The 22,005-nt window shown below is 37.0% G+C and overlaps 1 protein-coding gene across 6 annotated transcripts in view; it reads right to left on the bottom strand.

Annotated features, from left to right (window-relative positions):
- Positions 1–22,005, bottom strand: part of LOC135195045 (delta(14)-sterol reductase TM7SF2-like) — a 103,885-nt gene that overhangs the window by 53,464 nt on the left and 28,416 nt on the right. For 5 of the 6 annotated variants that reach the window (XM_064221372.1, XM_064221371.1, XM_064221374.1 and 2 more), the window contains exons 2-5: positions 12,597–12,757; positions 3,520–3,813; positions 3,167–3,412; positions 2,715–2,886 (exon numbers count right to left, since the gene is read on the bottom strand). In XM_064221372.1, the coding sequence (XP_064077442.1) occupies positions 2,715–2,886; positions 3,167–3,412; positions 3,520–3,813; positions 12,597–12,757 (873 nt within the window). Of the gene's footprint in view, positions 1–2,714; positions 2,887–3,166; positions 3,413–3,519; positions 3,814–12,596; positions 12,758–22,005 lie in introns of those variants that run through there. The other variant, XM_064221377.1, reaches the window with a different exon arrangement.

Here is a 22,005-nt window from a genome sequence, read left to right on the forward strand (position 1 = left end):
AGTAACCTGAAATTTATATTTATGCCTAAAAAAAATTATACCTAAAAATGATAATAAGGGTCCCTAAAACATATTCAAATGACTTAAGCTGATGTTAAGACACCCTTTCTTTCGATTTCAAACCTAACAAGTCCAAATTAATTATAAAATCAAGGTCTTCTACTCTATCTCTTACTTTTAACCTATTTCCTTAGGTTTTAAATGACCTATCTGTGGCAGTGTCTCCCAGAACTTATGTTTTGCTTCAATTTTCACTTTTTCTTACAGAAAAAACACCATTCAGACTACATATATGTCTTAAAATTACACCATAGTTTGGTTAAACTACTAAGAGGTAACAGGCAACAATAAAGTAAAAAGGTTATATGCCCACTTGTAAAACAACATTTTCAAAACTGACGACAAGCAAGGAACAAGAACTTTTTACTATCTCAATCACCAATCTTCTGTTTACCAGTTCTATACCGGGAAGCGACAATTGGGTGCTGCCAACTCGACACCACTGACTCACCACCAACCAACTCAGCGCCAGGACAACTCACCACAAGCTAAGTCAGTGCGAATGAGCGGTTTGGAACAATAATTAGTTTGTCAACTGCTTTTGTCAAACGTATTTACAGTGGACCACTCATATTTGCGTTCTCGAGATTCGTGGACTTATATTCACAGATTATCTACAGACTATATCTACCCATTATTCGCAAGAAATTCACATATTTCCGGTACTATTCTATGAGAAATATCCACAAATTACTGTATTTTCATATTTCATAATTAAATGCACTTTTTGTGATAGAACTTTAAAAAACCAGGTATAATTTCTGGTGAGTTTTTCTTGAGTTTGAACAAAATGGGTAGTTCTTAGTCTTAGCATTGTTATGGGGGTTCTAAGTATTCATGGATTCTAGCTATTCATGGGAGGTCTGGAATGCATCCCCCGCAAAGATGGCGGTCCTCTGTAGATCACGTCAAACAGATCATAGAAGGAATTCTCAATATACCGAGAATTCATAGCTTCATAAATGTGTTTGCTGTCATCGTATGCAAATCTCTTCAATTGGCTTTAAGACTCGGATTTTCAAAGTTGGTTTGTGAAAAGATTTCACTGTTCTTCACTCCCAAAATGGTATTAAAGCAAATTCTTAGTGAGAGAATAAAACAACGCAAAGGCCATGTATCTGCAGTTGATATATAAGTATAATAAAAGTGGACAGCAAGATAACATTTTTGGCATTGTGACCAAGATTCTAGGTGCAATGCAAGGATTCATACAAAATTTGAAGCAGCTATCATGGCAGAAAACAAGCATTCCCATAATTCATCAGAAGCCAATGTAGAAGTGGTTAAAGTGCACACAGCCTTGAAACATCATACCAAAGACACCTTTGAAAAGCCAAATGCAGTAACAAGTGACGTACAAACAAATGTATCTCAGGTTACACTGGGATCACTGGCAGATGATTCAGTCATGAGGAAAACAATTAACAAAAAAAAGGAAAGCCATAAGCGCTCCCCCTGCGAACCCTGTAGAAGTTCAAGAGTTAAGTTGCCACAACAGTTGCAAAATTTACATTATACAAGAAGGAAGAAACAAAAATTTCATGGTCAGCAATAGTGGCCCTGGATTACACAGAATTTTGCTTTTTTGGAAGAGAAAATTGGCTGCAACATTTACATTTATCTGATACTTGGTATGGCAATGGAACTTTTAAAATAGCACCAAAATTATTTTTGCAGGTTTACATTATTCTTGCAAAGAAATTTGATGGCGTTGTTGAAATTAAAGTTTTTTTTCATTTACCACAAACTATGCACAAAAAGATAACTGCCATAGGCTATATTTCTATGTAAAACCAGCTTTGCACTGAGAGCCAAGATGATATTAAGTTTAGTATCTGTTCTTCTTCCACACATTGATAATTACACTGACACCACCTCTGCAAACATACCTAAAGAACTGGCAGCATTGCTGAGTTGGTTAGAAAATAATTACATTGGAAGACCAAATAGATGTGGAACCAGTATAAGACCTCCTCTCTTCCCCCCTGAAATATGGAATTATTTACAAGAGACTGTTGCACAAGGAAGATTGTACAAATAACCATGCTGAAGCAGCAAATATTAGACTGCAAACAGCACACCCCACAATATGGAGATTCATCACAGAACTGCAGAAGGTGCAGAGGAACCGAGGTACATTTTTGAGCAGTTAACTGGAGGTCATCCCCCTCCTCCTAAATTGAAGTACATGAAGGAAGATGATAGAATTTTGCAGATTTTTCTTTTTTTCACAATCTCCCATTGAATATTAGAGAAGAATTGCGTACAATTTTCAATAAATGTTTTAATTAAAATTTAAGTCCTAATAAAAATAGATCCTTAATAAATTATTTTTATTGTTTTAAAAAGAAATTATAAAACGATCATTAAGTAACTCGTTTTTTTTTTAACCAATGAAAAAGTCAGAATTGTCCTGGCACTGAGTTGGTGGTGGTTAGCAGGCGGTGATAAGCTGTCCTACACCCAGTCTGTACATCTTAATTGTCTATGACAAGCTTTCACAGTCATTTGATATTGGTGTTTATGAACCCTCCAATAATGCTGAAAAAATTGAAATCTTTATACAACTAAGGCTTGTATTTGAGGATCTTAAAATAAATGCACATTCGTTTTAAGTAAAGTACTACTATACTAACATATTAGTTCATACTCACCATTGCAGCGTAAAACAGACCCATTTGGAAGATCTACTTTCCGTCCTAATGGAATTAAGCTCAGTAGCAGCAATGATACCAAGAATCCAGCAGCAATTGCAACAGCTCTCAAGTCATAATAATGATGCAGCTTTGTTGGAATGTCTGGAATTTCCATTACAGTACATTTGTTCTGGAATGATGAAGTGCCATTTGAAATACCTTTATACTTTGCAGTTATTTCCAATACTAAACAATCAAAAACTTACTTAATCCTACTACGTACTAGACAATTATTTCCAGTAATATACAATAAGCAAAATCTTAACTAATCCTACAGCTAAAAAAGGAAAAACATTAGGTAAACAATTATAAAATCATTGATAAATTACAATATCTAAACTGTTTTAATAAAATTACAGTGGTACCTTGACATACGAAAGGCTCAACTTAATTTCAAACAATTTACAAACCTTAGTACACATCCGATTCAAAACCAATGGTAGAGCCAGTAAGACCAAAAGAATTACAGCAACTTTAACCGTTGCAAAAGAAGGAACCAGCATGAAAAATCCTCTTTTGATGGAAGATCCAATAAAAGATGCCCCAGAACAAATGCGTGCCCCTATGCCAGGCTGAGCAGGAGGTTCCTCAACTGAAGTAGTTTTCTTTGTAGCATTGACATTGTTCATCTGAGTTGCCTGGCCATCAACTTCATTCTATGAAAAAAGAAAAACATATTGACACCACATTAACAGAACCAGCATCTTATTTTTAATATTTAATTCACAATCCAGTATATACCTTAGCAGTTCAATGACCATACCTTTTCTACAGTCATAGCAGCAACTCTCAATGACTGCCTCATGGGAGTGGAAGTGCGCACACCTACTACATCTTCTGTTACAGGTGATGTCGATACAGGCTTGGGAGATTCTTTTTTTGGTTCTGGCTCTGGTACAGCATTGACAATTTCCACTTGGTTAACAACTTGAACCATATCTTCTACCTCATTTTCATATTCATATGGTAGCTGTGCTTTCCTTGTTCCCCGACCCCTGCTTTTGCTTCTTGACCTCCCACGACTTCTAGAACGTGATCTATGGAAAGCTGTAAATAGCTGCAAAGGAAAATGTTATCATATTCAAGTTCTCTTGACAAAATTACAATAAAAAGACTCAAAATTACTTATCCATTCTTCTTAACCAATTGTAACCTCAATAACTCATTATTACATAACCATTCTTCTTTACCAATGGTAACATCAACAACTCAATATTTTTGTTGTGCAACATCAAACCAGTTAACAGTACAAGTAATACTGTTTTAACCTTATTACTGTGGTTTGCAGATCATTCAACATTTTATGATACACTACAAAATTATTCTTTAGGCAAAGGCTGAGTGCCCATGCTTTATTCAGGCCCACTTTAATACACTACTATAATTGACTATTCCATAATTTACCTTTCTAACACAATATACAGAAGCTACAGTTTAAAAAACAATCTTTCTGTCCTTTTATACAAAAGTTGAAAGGATGGTTTCTTTCCTGCATATCATGTTAGATTTCAGCACTTATTGTTTGTGCATCTTAATTAACTAAGATTAAATGGTGTAAATTTGATTTACGAAGAAATCTGAATAAGCACAGAACCTTGCACTAAAGGTCTAGGCAAGAATAATCCCCTAAACCATACTAAAACTGATTTAAAGTTTCTTCTAATACCTCTATCTCTACATGGCACACCACTTTCTGTGTAAGTGACTGGTATGGAAAAAATTTACCCTTATTAAAACCTAATACATTCTCAGCATTGTGTGAAAATCATATACTCAATTAAAACTGTAAAACTGAAATTTCAATGGAAATACAGAACACAGTAAAATTATTTACTATTTTATTCATAATCAGTTTAGTTCACATGGTTCTGGCGTAATGGAAAAGTTGTGTACATTAAGTTAGGCCTGATGACAGACATGCCAAACTTCCAAACATACTGTTGATGCAATCCACTGGACTATGAAAAAAAGCACATTCATTATAGTTTTCCCATGCATAAAACCAGAGCCCTTTATGTAAGTGTTCCTAATCACTACTCCTACTTGGTAACATGGCAGTTAACTGTTGGCTAAGGGAGGTGAGTGAAGTAATACCCTCAGTCACCTGCTATCACCATGCACTTTTTCCTTCAGTACCAGGGACAAGTAGGGTGGTTGTGGTAGGTAATATTTGATTTAATAAAAATCTCTTTTGTATATTTAGGAAATATATGAATTCCTTAAAAAATTTATTTGTTCCTACAAAAACACAAACCGTTGCCTTTTATGTTGGAGACTTACTCCATAGGTGGGGTTGTTTCTCTCAAATGACAAGCTGAAACCCTCCAAGAAAAGTCACATTCCCAGTCACAATTGTGAGCAGGAAAGAGATGACTTTTCGAAACTACTACTCAACCTGGCACATGGATAGCATCAAGGAAGGAAATCCTCAAAGAACCAAGTGTGACTTCCATATAGGTTACACAAGGGGGAGGGTAGCTATATTTGGCCGTTACAAATTATGGATTGCGAATATAGTTCCAACACCCTAACCCCCAGTTACAAGGAAGAGAGGGAGTCGCATACTGTCTGCCAAAGCTCTAAGAATGGTTACTTGATTGAGAGGTCACCTGCATGCGCTCCCAGTCCAGTCCAGGGAAGAAGGAAGAATTGAGAATCCAGTCACTCACCCATTCAACCTCAGACTTTTTCTTTCCTGAACAAAAGTAACTGATTTTACACAACCTGCTGAACTGCCTTAATAGGTCCCAGGGAGGAGGAGTCTGGGAAACCTATAGGAGACATCCTTGGGTTAAATGAGGTGAAGGTGGCCTGATGTTTTGGACACCTGCCCCCGGGAATCAATTACCAGAAAGTTATTACAAATGGCAGGGATAATCCATACCTCATGATTCATGAGTTTTTGCTCTAACTGTGTCACTGTCAATTTGCAAGAATCATCATAACCTAACCTGATTTACCACACACCCAGAAAGAAAAGGGTGTTCTTAGACACCCATTTTTGCCAGAGCCAAAAGGTCGGACCTAACTTAGGTAGCATCTTAAACTGCTCCTGACATAAAAGCCTCTTGTGCAAACCACCAGCAAAGGTTCCAGAGAGGGAAAATGCTATCCTATCTCTTGTCAGACCTAACATCCTTGATTTCCACCACAAACACAAGAGAGGTTCCAAGCAACTGCTGGATAAGAAATTAGGTTACTCATCAATATGCTTCATCAAGGAAAGTCTTGAAAATGTTTGTTTGTTTGTATGGTATTTTTACGTTGCATGGAACCAGTGGTTATTCAGCAACGGAACCAACAGCTTTACGTGAAAGTCTCTTGAAAATGGGATCTCAGATTAAGACCTCCATCAAGGGCTCTTACAAACCCGAGTCAGGCTGTGTAGGGTGAAAACTAGGGATGCAAAGATACCAAATTTTTTACTGATACCAATACTGATACCGATACCTGTTACCTCCATATTACTGTTATTTAGGAGAATATATATATATATTGTTACTAAAATCACTGCTGATAGAGATAGACATAACCATAGTTAATTAAAATTAGAATTACAATAATAAATTGTTAAATATACTGTGCAGTATAAAGATACCATCTGTTTTTAAAAGATAAACAATGAACCTATATACAATGATATGACTATATATAGTTTGTTTGGTGGGCTTTGTAAATATATAGCACATTTTAGGAAGCCTAGAAGTGTTTTCAATTCCTACACTAATGACAAAAGTATCGGCCACAAATTCACCGATACTGATACCACAAAAACTAGCCGATACTGACACTGAGACTTCAGGAGGTCAAGATTGCTTGACGCTCCCTCTAGCATAGGCAACTCAACCCAAAGCTGAGAGACCTATGCCCTTCAGTCTGCAGGCGTGGCTCAAGGGAGCTACCCCTACACAATGCTGACTGAGCAGAGCTTGATTCAATTTTAAAGGCAGACAAGGAGGTCCATGATCCACAAAACCTAGTTAAAGAAAAAGGTCCACTTCCCTTGTTGGGAGTGGATCAAAAGCCAGCAGAGCAGGAAACCACCTAACACAGGATCCAGAAGGAGCTACCTGAGTATCTGAACCCTGTTATGACAAACACATGGTTAATCTCTTCGTGGGCAGAATGTGCCAGTTAAGATGGAAAGCATCCTCCAGGACTGCGGAAGCCATTCATTGGTCATTCTGATTCATGAAATTTGTAATGTAAATTACTGTCAATTTTTACATTGAATATTACAGTTTTTCATATCAGTCATTGTCCTCTCTTCATGATTACTAATAGTAACCATTACTTTTACTCCACACTTAACACTGTTCCTGAGAGAGGAAAGTAAAGCCACAACAAGATCATCCAGAGATTGGCAGCAGATAACAAACACCCACAGCTCACAGTTTAATTACACAATAAAGATGTTGATCACTGGTATTTCTAAGTGCTCAAATAGCTTTCTCCCTGTGAAGATGTAAGGACTACAGTAGTTGTAATTGTCCCTACTACCTGTCCTTAGAATGTAACTGATTGTTGCTCTACATCACAGCAAACCATCTGCTCATGCATCTGCTTCACCAACAGATCATCTCTGCACCTGTAAGCACTGTACCAAGTTCTGTCCTTTGCAAACCCTTTGTCTGTGCACAAACAGTCTGGGGACCATGAATGCACCAAGCATGAGGATAGCAATAGCTCAACTGGGGTTGTTTCAAGTGAAAGATATGAAAGAGTATAGTCGATGGAACACCCAGAGATGTCCAATATCACCGCTCCCAGGGCCTGTAAATGCCTCTCACTCAAAGTCATATGGGATTTATGTGGTATTTTCTTGGGCTTCATCTTATACAAGAGGAAGATGAAGGAGAAGGCTAAGTGGAAGATGGGAAAGACATCAATGAGGAGAAATAGCAAGGAATATTCTAGTGAATTCTTTCCTGCTCCTGACTTGATTGGAATGGAATATGAAATTTAGGCTTGAAGCCAAGCACTGGAATCCATAGGGATTATTCAACGCTCCTGACTTGAGTCTTGCTTTCCCCTGTCTAGACTAGGTGTATCAACACTTCTAGTCAAAGCACTGTGGTTATGCTAGCAAAGGGGGGTCCTTTGGTAGAATAGAAAGTACAGCCTGCTTGATAGCAAGGAACCCTCTGATGAACAGAACAGACTGTTACTCTGACCAAGGCACCAAAAGCAAGCAGCAACCTCAGTAGCTGGAACAACTACCTCAGCTCCAGAGTGAACACAAAAGAATGCTCCAGTGAAAGAGGGATAATTCTTCTAGTTCTAGCTGGAAACCGGGTAAAAACAATCAAAGATTGTAAAGCAAGGAATCTGTGGCATCTGGCAACTCATGCGTACATGAGGTGGATGTTGGTCACTGACCAGGCTTGGAACCTTGTGACGCACCAGTCTTTCTTCAACAGCCTTGGAGAGTAGTGTATTGCTTTGCTCTCCTTTCCCCAAGTCGGTTTTTTGATCGGCGCCTATTTTGTTTAGTTTTTCTCAGCCAAGAAGTTCTGGGGGTGCCAAGTGTTTTTACGCGGCCTTCCTTGTTCTGTGATGATCTGCCTTGGGACAGATGCAGTAAATGTGCCATTTTCTTCTGCTTCATCATTGCTTGTTTTATGAGTATGCTTGCCTGTTTCCCAAGGAAAGGGTAACGCTGACTATCCTGTGAGCTTGTGAGAGAAGCAGATAACCCGTTCCTGGAATGGAGTTCTGAGGCATGGCCATCTGTCCTATGAAGCTGCCTGCATTTGGTGAAAGTCAAACATTGTTGAGGCCATGGGAGAGTGGGCAAGGCACTATTGTTTAAATGCAACTCCAGGGTCTTTAGTGAACCAATAATAGACCAGTCTGCAAATAACTTTCAAGAAAGTGTCCTGGTAGCTGTTAACACAGTACAGTGGAGCAGAGCAATCCACATTCAAACCTCACCTGTCAGCACACAGTCTAAGGACCATACATGTACCAAGTGAGAGGTTGGCTATAAAGCTATGACACTACCATACATGCTCCAGATGCACATTTGGAGAGCACGCCACATGTCCAAGAAATGTGGGTCAATGTGAAGTACAGAGCTCACTTGGTGAGACCTGACAATTCAACTTTCTACAAATGTACCACCCAGAGGTGGGCGAACACTATCACCTCCCTGAACTGGAGAAAGCCAGTCACTTGAAATCCTACAGGACTTCTTGTGAGAGGCCTTTCATGACTTTTTTACTATGGGAGATAATGAAGATGACAAATAGGAGGATGAGGAAGAGTTTCAGGAGGAAGAGGAAGGAAAGCACTTGAGCATCTTTACTCGTGTCTTACTCTCCTATGCAGGTTTTAATGCACCCATTGACCATGTCCATCATAAATCATTTATCTACAAGTGAAGGTTTCTGGGAATGGGTGGATATTTTACCAATATTTTAAATGAATTGTTAATGAGAAGAACCCAAAGGGTCTCCATTGTTAGCCAGTAAATTTGAATCAGAAATGGCAATTTAGGAGTTTCTCAAGGTAATGTTCTTGGATCTTAACTAGTTTATCTAAACTACTGATGTAGCAAAGTCTCGAGATAAAACTGATTGCATATGCTCATGGCACTACTCTTCTAGCTGTTGTTCTTGCTCCATGCCTTAGGTCTGTGGTTGCACAATCCTTGAAGAGATCCCTCACTTATTCATTTGTGGAGTAACCTTTGAAGCATGAAGCTTAACCCTTCTAACTTCAAGAGTATGACAGTTGAGTTGATCCAGGTTTGCTTTTGCATCCTGAAATGGTACAGTTTTAAATGTCAAGTGACTCTTATAGGATTTTAGGTGTTACTTTTGATAAGAAACTGACTTTCTGAAGGATATGCATAATATTTTTTTCTGTTTCTCAGAAAGTTGGTATCATGGAAATTTTCTTGAAAATTTAAGAATGAAATTATTATAGCTAAGTGTTTTAACCTTTTTCCCTGTTTGGAATAGTGTTTTCCAGCTGCTAACCTATCTCAAACTCCAGGAGTGAGTTAAGTCATCAGCACTAAGTTTATTTTGCCAACTCTTAATGTTGACTTGTGGCATAGATGCAAAGTGAGCTCATTATTTTTGATGCACAGGCAGCTGCTACTGCAATGTGTTGCTTTCTAATATCAGGCTGAATTCTCAATTTACTAGGAGTTTTATTTTGGCTACTACTATCATATGGTACATTTTGACTATTGCAGTTGTCTTCTGATTTCTAAATGAGGTGCAAATCCATCTCCTGAATTCAGATGCATCAGTTTTATTTTCTATTCCCTTACATTTATTTATTTATCACCTTTTCTTAAAACTTTTCCTCTATGCAGACTGATTTCCCTTTGGATCCCACTTGGGTTTGTAGTTTGTTGACTCTGTTCATACAGGTTTCCAGCTAAAGATTTAAAGAAAAAAAAAAGAAAGAACAACTCCTACTGGAAGATAGATCAACAGTGCTGAACTACTTGCAAGTGCAACCACGCAGATGTTAACGCCAATGTGTATGAGTAGGCATATGGATCACTCACCTTCCTGGATATAAAACCCCTCTCAGCTGAAAGAATTACATACATATGAAGGGTTGGGGAAGGAGGGGGTAGTAGGCTAATACTACTCACCTTCTTCCTCTACCAAACCTTTCCAATGGCTGCAGAGCCTAACCTGACAGAGAAGTAATGGTAGGAATCAACCTAATCAGAAGGAATGCAGGGCAGGCAACTTACACTTGCTCATGTCCTTATCCTCTACATTATGCAAAATATTTTTCCATAAAGTGAACAAAGCAGTATGCAAGAGTTCAGCAAGATTTCCTCACTTAATGGCACCAACCAACAATCCCCCCCCCCCCAAAAAAAAAAAAATAAATAAATAAATAAATAAAAAAGTGCTTGGTGACAGCAGGTGAATGAGGGCATTCCCAACTCACCCTTTTAACCAACTAAGTGCCTTATCAAGTTTCAGCAAATGCTTCCAGCTTGTGCTGAGGAATAAAAGGCGATGGTTTTGTATTTCTATGGAACAAACAAAATTACAAGGCAGAGAGACTACATTCCAGGTTCATTACCAACTACTTATAACCTGTGATACCTAAGCTATTTAAGGGATGCTGAATGTGGATTTTTAAAGTACCCTAAGACTACCATAAAAGCCATGATCCCCTCAAATTTTTTTCTAAGTTCTCCCTTTAAAGTGTGAGAACTACAAGCCGATTCTAACACTATTCTTCTATCTTGCTGACTTCGTATGAACTTTGTGAGAAAAGGGTATAAATAATTATGTACCTTTACTGACAATGTAACACAATACTACAATATTAACACATTTAAGGAAAAATCATATCATATAAATGGCTGGGAGGTCCAATGCTGAAAATATGAACAATTTGAGGTTTGATGCAGCTTACAACATTATATAGGTCATGAGCAATATATACTAACTACCAAGTAACCTATATATACTAGAGTGAGTTTACTTTTCTAAGATTGCTCTGGTTGGGCCAGGTAGAAAAGGCAGAGTTGTCATATCTATGGGTATGTCAGTCCCATTAATTGCTTCCCGCAGATATAATCCTTCTTAGGAAGATTCACTTTAGACCTTGGGAGTCAAGGAAAAGGGTTTACTTCTTCCCTGTTAACTTTTTTTAAATTTTATTTTCATTCCGATTTTATTTAGCGATTCCTTCTTTCTCTCTCTATAATTATAGATGCGCTGAATGGCCTGTTGGCTCCAGTTTTTGGACTTGAGACAATATCATAGGTCAATAGATCTATTATGCCCTTAGAAAAGACAACCACTCATTCCTTCTTTACATAATGTTTTTATCAAAATCATCCAAGTCAGTCACAGGACTCACTTTCTCTTTTCTTTTTTGAAATACTGGAGATTCCACTATATTTCCCGTCTCTCTTGCTTCTTTGTTAATACTACGAATAGTCAATTCTGACACTTTTGTTGCTTCAGATGTTCTCTGGATAGCCTTCGAAACATCAGTTACAGGACATCATGATGTTTTTATAAAATGGAAGTATTTCAGGAAATTATAGAATATTTCCTTGGTCTCAGGTGGTGGGTGAAGGCGTTTGCATGTCACTTGGGCAGTCCATTCATACTTATTGCAGTGGGTGATCAAGAGCGAGTATCCTTCAATGATATTGACCATGAACTTTTGAATCCTCTGAAAAATCTTAGGTCCCCTAAACTCAGATCTGGCATCGCTGGGAAAAAATATGCCATATCTTCATTTTCATTAATGAAACTGAGGTTTTAACGAAGAATATACAAAATAAGATATATTCAAAATATCTGATGGAAACAAAGAAGCACATTTCAAGAAATAAAAACTATTTAAATAGACTCCATGATAATAATATAATAACCATGACATGAAAATTGGCAACGTATGGTATCTGTACAAGCCATACCACAACGATCTTAGAAAAGTGAACGCACTGTAAATGCCATACATTTAACTATGTATATATACATGTAGTAGATGTACACATAGCTTATAAAATATTGAAAAAGTTCAGTACATAGAGCCATATGCTTCATGCTTGTATCCTGAATGTTGCCTATTAATGCACAGTATCACCTAATTAGTGCTGAAGATTATATTAAATATACTATATAATATTTCGTAATCTTGAGAAACAACATTTGAGTAAAAGGCAACAAAATCACATATGCTGCACAATACATAACTGCATCTGGCATGCAAAGCTAATATTTGTAGCACAGAGATACAGCATGTAAGGTTGCTGGCTTAAGGTTAGTTTTTTTGAGTGCACAGGGTGCTTTACACATAAACAAAATTAAAAACCACAATGTAGATTTCTCATCTTACCTTGACATCTCTATGTTTCAATACATATTCAGAATTTCCCTCATCGTTAAACTGCACTAGATATTCAATATCATTAAAATCCATTATTTTTCCCTCAAACCACAAGGACGAACCAGGCCATTTTGCCATAACACGGTCATTGACTTTGAGTAATACCATCTCTGAAAAATAAAAACATATATTACAGTATAAAGATGCATTAAAGTACAAAAAATAAAAACATTAAGTAAACAATGCATCAATCAAAATCTGTCACAACTCCTATTTGTTGCTTCGTTATTTCTTTTTTAAAGTTTCCAAACAAATGCACTACCTACACTTTAGGGCTAGTATATATACTAGTATATATAATATATATATATATATATATCTATACTATAACTATATATATATAGTGTATATATATATATATATATATAGATATATATATATATATATATATAATATATATTACACACACACACACACACACACGTACACACCCACACTTACCGGCACAGGGGAAGCATGGACACTACGTATTATATACATATTAAACAATTAAAGGGTCAAGTACACAAGTACACAAGATGTCAAACAAGGCCCTCTGTCTCATACGCTGCCAGGGAATATTTATCTCAAAAGTATCTTTAGTGTTGTGACTCCTGAGATCTTCTGTCGGTAGACCTTGCGGTCTTTGCCACCTCAAATATTCATAGATGGTTGAGTTTATGCGACAAATTATTATTATTGTTATTATTATTATTACTGGAAAAGCAGAAATATGTTCAAACTTGTCCTCTGCATTTTTATAACTCCCTGCCTCCGCACTCAGTGAAGTTAGACATTGTCACCCATTTTGTCTGAAAACGAGATTTTCAAGCAATCCAGCAGGATATCAGGACATCTTGAAATTTTCTTTACAATCTTTTCAAAAGCAATGACTGAAGATTCTCTGCAATAAATTTTCAGACACTGAAGATACTCTGCAATAAACTCCATTACATTTTCTGTTGTTGTACAGTCAGGGAACAATTTCCAGTTTGTTCAAGCTGTGTCTGACCTGTCGGTGGCATGGATATGCGCTATTTCGGTGCTTAATATTATTATTAGTACAGTACCTAATTTTAACTCAAATGATGGTAACTATAAGTTTGACGGTTTGTTTTCCTAAAATGTAATTCCAGCAACCACCAGGCCGTTGAATATTTAACAATTGTTGTTAATAGTGGCAGTTCGGCAATGACCAAAGGTGGCTATTTATATTTTTTTCTTTCTTAACCTTTGTAACTTTCCCTTTATAATTTTATTAATATACTGTAATCACCTGAAGAGGATACCAGTTGGTCTTACAACTGTAGTGAATTTTAAAATTTTTAATATATTTCCTAAATACAACAGGCTATTATTATTATTTTTTTTTTTTTTTTTTTTTTTTTTTTTTTTTTTTTTTTTTTTTTTTTTTTTTTTTTTTTTTTTTTGTTTTTTTTTTTTTTTTTGCTCTATCACAGTCCTCCAATTCGACTGGGTGGTATTTTATAGTGTGGGGTTCCAGGTTGCATCCTGCCTCCTTAGGAGTCCATCACTTTCTTACTATGTGTGCCGTTTCTAGGATGACACTCTTCTGCATGAGTCCTGGAGCTACTTCAGCCTCTAGTTTTTCTAGATTCCTTTTCAGGGATCTTGGGATCGTGCTAGTGCTCCTATGATTATGGGTACGATTTCCACTGGCATATCCCATATCCTTCTTATTTCTATTTTCAGATCTTGATACTTATCCATTTTTTCCCTCTCTTCTCTTCAACTCGGTGTCCCATGGTATTGCGACATCAATGAGTGATACTTTCTTCTTGACTTTGTCAATCAACGTCACGTCTGGTCTGTTTGCACGTATCACCCTATCCGTTCTGATACCATAGTCCCAGAGGATCTTTGCCTGATCGTTTTCTATCACTCCTTCAGGTTGGTGCTCGTACACTTATTACTGCAAGGTAGCTGATGTTTCTTGCACAGGCTCCAGTGGAGGGCTTTTGCTACTGAATCATGCCTCTTTTTGTACTGGTTCTGTGCAAGTGCTGGGCATTCACTTGCTATGTGGTTTATGGTTTCATTTTTCGTATTGCACTTCCTACATATGGGAGAGATGTTATTTCCGTCTATCGTTCTTTGAACATACCTGGTTCTTAGGGCCTGATCTTGTGCCGCTGTTATCATTCCTTCAGTTTCCTTCTTTAGCTCTCCCCTCTGTAGCCATTGCCAATTGTCATCGCTGGCTAGTTCTTTAGTCTGTCTCATGTATTGTCCGTGCATTGGTTTGTTGTGCCAGTCCTCTGTTCTGTCTGTCTTTCTCCTGTCTCTGTATATTTCTGGGTCTTCGTCTACTTTTATCAGTCCTTCTTCCCATGCACTCTTTAGCCACTCGTCTTCACTGGTTTTCAGATATTGCCCCAGTGCTCTGTTCTCGATGTTTACGCAGTCCTCTATACTTAGTAGTCCTCTCCCTCCTTCCTTTCGTGTTATGTATAGTCTGTCCGTATTTGCTCTTGGGTGTAGTGCTTTGTGTATTGTCATATGTTTCCTGGTTTTCTGATCTATGCTGCGGAGTTCTGCCTTCGTCCATTCCACTATTATCCTGCGCTGTATCTGATTACTGGCACTGCCCCATGTGTTTAAATGGCTTTTTATCATATTTCCGGCGTTGAGTTTTGACTTGAGTATCGCCTTGAGTCTCTGCATATATTCTTTCCTGATCGTGTCCTTCATCTCTTGGTGTTTTATATCCCCTCCTTCCATTATTCCCAGGTATTTGTTATCCTGTCTCATCTATGTGTTTGATGTTGCTCCCATCTGGTAGCTTTATCCCTTCAGTTCTCGTTACTTTGCCTTATTATTTTATTATTATTATTATTATTATTATTATTATTATTATTATTATTATTATTATCATGCTAAGCCCAGAAATCTATTAGTGTTGTGAGAAGTAAAGAAGTAAAGAAAAGAATGCCTTTCTTTAAAAAGGGGGAAGAACATAAATTGATAATTTATTGCCAGATAAGTTACTCAATTTCCTGTTTTTAAACTTATGCTCTTCAATTTGAGGACGTACATGTCACAGACAATGTCTGGTCTTGAGCCTACATCTGCCAACTTATCACAAATACCCTGTTGCAGAAAACCTTAAGAATGGTATCATCCCAGTTTGTTCACGATGACCTCGTCTAGGCCTTGACAATCCAATGGTAGCACACACACACTTTTGGAGAAGCACATTTTTTATTGCATAAGTCAACTAATGAGTACTAGACTTGAGGGATTGCCCCGCTGTCCCTCCTCGACCGGTTTGAGATTCGAACAACGTCCAACTGTGTATAATGCCTGCACTACTGCTAAGCTAAAGACGAGAGAGAGAAGAGAGAGAGAGAGAGAGAGAGAGAGAGAGAGAGAGAGAGAGAGAGAGCATTCATAGTTTAATACAGCATGTTTTCTGTAAGCTTCCCCATATTACGGGGGATATTGCTTGGGAAAGAAATGATACAAGGACTGACGACAAACAAATTGGCAATGATTTTGCTATCATCATTATATAGCAACGTACGTAACTGCGTTGTCACCAACTCCTAACCCCCAACCCCGGTTCAAAAGCGAGTTACTAAAAAATGGGACTAAAAGCACAAAGCAAAGAGAAAGGCGCGGCCTTACTTTACTGTACCTATTAGGGTTCACGTCAAATTGCCACAAATTGCCATGCAACAACTTTTGCAATACAGTACAGAATACACTTCAAGATGAGATAGTAATAGTAAGTACTTTGAGTCATAAATGACAAAAATCAAGATTTTATGTAAAGCTGCATACAGATGTATATTTGTATGTATGCATGCATTATGTATATGTATGTATACGTGTATATATATATCTATATATATATATATATATATATATATATATATTATATATATATATGTGTGTGTGTGTATATGTATAGTGTATATATATGTATGTATGTATGTATATATATATATATATATATATATATATATATATATATATATATATATATGATAGTGAATGAGTCTCATATACTATGCCAAACTCTGTAAAAATGTGGTAACGCATCAAAATGCAAAAGGGTGAAAAAGCAGCCATCAGTAAGAAAAGAGGCTATGGAAATTGCAGCCTAATGGCAACGAATAACAGTCTGACAGGACGAAGATTAGTTTCTTGCCCCGAGCTCTGGACTTCAAGACCATGAATTAGGAAGTTGGAGATGCTGAAAATTCTGTTCACTTAAAGAACTGAGCCACTGGCCCTGACTAAATTACCCTTAATGACTCTATCGGTTACACACTTGAAAAAAATTTACATGTTGAACTATTTGTAGTACTGAGAGTTCTATGGTCATGTCTGTAACTATTATCTTCAGAACTGTGGATTTCTCAGCCTTCCTGTGTATTTCTACGGATTAAACCAACCCAGTGTGTTAAATTTCTTTCGTCAGTCATGATTACATCTTGGAATAATAGTAAACACTTCTATTTCTATCAAAATTTCAAATAATTTACACTCATTTATAGCCTAGTGGACATCCTGACCTCAGTGTAAGTACCACTGGAAGTTACACGAGCTCATGAATTCTCAGCTGCGACTGCGTTGTTCAAATGGTTTGTAGAAGGAAGTCCCGCAATGCAACTCTTATAATAATTACCACCGACCTCAAAACAATCGGACGTACATACAACTTATGGACGAATCGACAACGCAATAAATTATTAACACCACCATATTGTCCTTAGTTTAAGCGTGATTTCTTACACAAGTATAATTTTTAATAACTTCAAAACCAACCCCAATTTGAAAACTCGAAAAATCTATCAAGTGGATAGTCTTCCTCGAAAAAGCCATGCGATGTTCCTTCGCATACTTTGGCCAAAAATCGTCAATCTTCATAGATATCCAACAACAAACAAAAAGGTCGCGTAAAACTTCTACCTTTCCTCACCTTCGCTGGTGAAGATACTGAACCTATTATTAACTAAAACAAACGAGCAACACCTCGTGAATAATGAATTAGTCCCAACTCTGATACTGACTTGGAATCTGTATCTGTGAATCTATGACCCTTCAATTTGAGAACCTCAACAAAGCCATCACAACAACGATGGTGATCAAAGGAAAAATAAATAAAAACTCGTCCATTTGTAAGATCATACGAGTATTAAGTGGCCAACTACTTCTGCCTCAAGTGGTCTCGTCTCAACAGAAACACTTGAAACATAACAACTCCGGGTCATTCATTTGAACATAATACATTGCATGAAATAAACTCAGGCTGCAGATGTACGTAGCAAGCTTTCAGTTTCATTCATTTTTATACTTACATTCACCTAAAGCATTCTTTCTAATTTCAATGCCAATTGTATATGAAGTTCATAATTCTTCACACGTTCAGTTCTAAGTGAATTAAATAAAGGAATGCAATTGAAATGTTTAAAAATCACATGAGACACACTCAAACTGACCTATTTCATAAAACTGCCTTCATTTTGTTCATAAATAACCGTAAATTGTCTTCCCAAAAAGGACGAATTCTTAATTATAATTACAACCAATAGTTTTATTAAAGGAACAAGAAATGTATTCAGCAACTGTTTGCTCGTTAATTTAAACCAAAATATTTTCACGGCTTAGCTTGTCCCTCCCTTAAAAAAATAAATAAATAACGAGAAATTCAGTCAAGGCAGGCCAAATTAAAATACTCAATCTTTCAACACGAAGACTGATGTTAACCAAATACATACGAACAATACAAAACATGGTTCCAGGGTATGAGACCATACCCATATTCTCCATAACGGAACATATGCCATTAGCAGGTCAGCTCATCTGCATAAGATTTACCAAATATTTGCATATACAAGAGCAAATACCTTCATCTCTGACTCCAAAGACTCTGTGATGAGAAGTTACTGGTAATTACATTAATTACCCTACAACACCTACTGTTACAGAACATAAGCAATCTTTCTCTCTCCTCACTTTCACTTCACTTCGGTTTCATGTACAGCCCTCCACAGGGATGATTCCCACTCTGCCGGGCCCTTGTACGTTTTCAAAATACGATACTTCTTCTATTTTATAATTGTCTTTCAGTGTTTTCTCGTCAGTATCGTAGCTCCTGCAGAATAGGTCTTTAGTTTTTTTTTTTAATTTGCTTTCTTATTGTATGATCTTCACTTCAGGCGGTATTTTGTTGTACGTACATATATAGTCTTGGTGCACAATGTACAAATACTCTCTCGCCTGACTTACAATTTGTTCTAGGCTCAAATAGCCTATATGTTTCACTTGGATGTCTCATTACAATACTCATTTCGGGTCTAAAGAAGATTAAGCAATTTCTCGGGTATGTTGGTTCACAATATTTTAGTTCTTTAAAGACTGTACGAAGTATTTTATACTCTATTCTTGCTTTTACTGGGAGCCAATGTAGCTCAATTAGTGCTGGGGTTATTCTTTCACGGGAACAGGGAACATAGTCCTTTTATTAATATGTTCCCATTGCATTTTTGTTCTTATAGGTAGTTGGGGAGACCGTAGTATATAACGTTGCAGTAGTCAAGCCTGGAAAGTATTTGATGGCAAATTACTGTTTTCAGAGTATCTTCGTTTAGGTATCTTCTAATAAATGCAATGTTTCTAATGTAATAGTTACAGGTTTTTACAATATGCAATATATGGGTCTTCATTGACAATTTATTATCACCAAGCACTCCTAAGTTCCTCATTGTTGCTATTATATCTATTGTTGACGAACCAATCGTTATTCTTTTAAAGTGTTCATATTTTCGTAGTGCTTTGTCATATCCAATAACATGCACTCAGTTTTGTCTTCATTAAGTTTCAATTTCTTCGCCGACATTGTACCCTTTAAACAAATGAAAATGTGGATAAACCACACTTTACACTACTCTTACTAATACTTAACTTTCTAAACTATTCCCTACCATGGTTAGCTAGCTAACTGCCCTCACTCTTCTTTTATCCATCTTACCTATCAGGTAAACAAATAAATGTTAAATCCATTTTTTATATCTTTCATTATTGCATCAATTTTACTAATGTCTTCTACCGTTTCGACAGCATACATTTAGGGCAAGATTGGTCATTTCTATAATTTGTTGCGCTATGACCAAGTTCCCGACATTAAAGGTAGGGCTTGTAACAGTCGTATATTCTGCATCGGCTATACAGTGTACACAATTTGTCACCTCTATCATAGATAGCCTTTCGTATTTGTGGTGTGCATTTGATGATATAGAGCTTATATTTGTCATCTTTTGCTTCCATTTCCTTTACAATCTTCAGGTCGTCCTCTTCATGAATGAAATTACATCTCCAGGGATTTTTCTTTACTATGTTATTGACAATGTCATCTTCATTCTTCGGGACATATACTACTTTTATTTTGGGTTCAAGTTTACCCTCTCTTTGTTCAGGCCTTTTGCAACTGTCACAGATGTCAAGTAGCTGACTCTCTCTCTCTCTCTCGACTTGGATTGACTCATCCTTATCCAGCATTCTCTCTATTGTTCCATCTTTGCGAGCTGCTTCAACGCTTGTGAGATAATGTTCGTACGATAGTTTTATCTTCCATCTACTTGATCTAATCTCTACAGTATTTTTATCTTTTTTCCTCCCTCTTCTTCGTACTCGTTTTGAACATAGCGCAACCTCGGCACTTTTCACGGAAGACTCTACAGACACGTTCTACTCACAAGACCGTAGCAGATACTGGGATAGTATAAAAAAAATAGGAGTAATAACTAATAACAATCACACAACATGACAGCCAAAGCCAATCATCCACAAGTATTTAAAGATCACTACTGAAATTTACGCAACTCGCATTTAAGACGTGTTTACCATGCAACATACAAGGAACGAGTCTTAAAACAAGGTAGTTAAAATTTCAGCACAAAACAAATGATCACTTCTTGAAATGTCTTTGTAATCCGATCACAGTTCTATCTTTAAGATGGCATCGGTTGCGTGCGCGCGTGTGTGTGTGTGGTAAAGTTGACTTTTTTCATACGACAATAAAATATTTTCGTAAATGTAATTTTAAAACAAACAAATTTTCAATATATATACATACATAATCACAAAAGCTAAACTATTTAGTAATTTTTAAAAAATTCAGTTGCCCATCAACTTAAAATAGTTCAACAAAACATCCCAGAAACGTCGTAACTGATAATAATAATAATAAAAAAATGGACATCCGCATGATACGATTTCCGGAAAGCGATAATAACACTACGCCAAAGAGAAACACTTCAGCACCAAAGCAATTAAACATCACGTAGTAAGTTTAGTAACAAATAATTTCAAGTAACTCCCAATGTGGGCAAGGGTTGTTACTGTTACTACCAACAGTTACTACTGTACATTGAGTAGTTAAGAAATGAAATTAACTTTTCAATTATTTCCCTTAAAAGCAAATACGTTCGTATAACTCGTTTATGTACGTATATAAATACATATATTCACGACAACGTACAAAAGGATGGCCTTTGGCTTAATGGATGAAAAGGCCGAGTGGAAAAGCCATGAGGAATAGGGAGAATATGCGTGGTATATTAGAGTTTTTTTAGCTGATGTAAATTGAAGATAGATTATTATGTTTACAATACCTGATTCCACTTAACCACCGACAGCTATGTTACTCTCTCGGTAGATAATGGTCTACACTTAAGCATATAAACATCACACGCATATTACACGCTTATGTTTAGACCATATCTACCCAGGAGGTAACAAAGCTGTCGGTCGGTGGTCAAGTGGAATCGAATTTGACAGTGGCTTAAAAAAAAAAAAAAAACTCCACTACACCACGCGTATTCTCCTAACCCCTCATTTCTTTTCCACTCGGCTTTTCATCCATCAAACCAAAGACCACCCTTCAGTACGCTGTCATAAATCAACAACCCTCCGTCTTGTGTTTACCAAACACTTAGCACGAGGCTGGGGTGTTGATACGATGCCTTAATAAGATGTGTTAATATGGCGTTTTGCCTGCTGACGGCCGTGTACTCAAGCGAGAAAATTAAATGATCAGAAGCTAGACGGAACTCTGGCCCGAGAATGTTTGCACTCTTGAGTTCCTATGCCCTCCTTTGTCACATCCACGCTGTCAAAGCACTAGGGGGAAAAAGGACTTCATATTTTCAGTCCTACTGATATCAAACGGGAGCTTATTGTATTCTTGGAAAGGCAAATTTATAGATTCTAAAGCCTACTTCGAACTGCATTTTCGCTAACTTGAGACATCTCTAGCCATTCTTTGTGTTGACTCCATCCCATGGCCGTATCATGCGAAGCGTCTTTCAAATGTTTTGGACACCCAGGATCGAGTTGCAATGGTCTATTC

This window comes from Macrobrachium nipponense, chromosome 15, assembly GCF_015104395.2.
Source record: "Macrobrachium nipponense isolate FS-2020 chromosome 15, ASM1510439v2, whole genome shotgun sequence".
In the NCBI taxonomy this organism is placed as follows: domain Eukaryota; kingdom Metazoa; phylum Arthropoda; class Malacostraca; order Decapoda; family Palaemonidae; genus Macrobrachium; species Macrobrachium nipponense.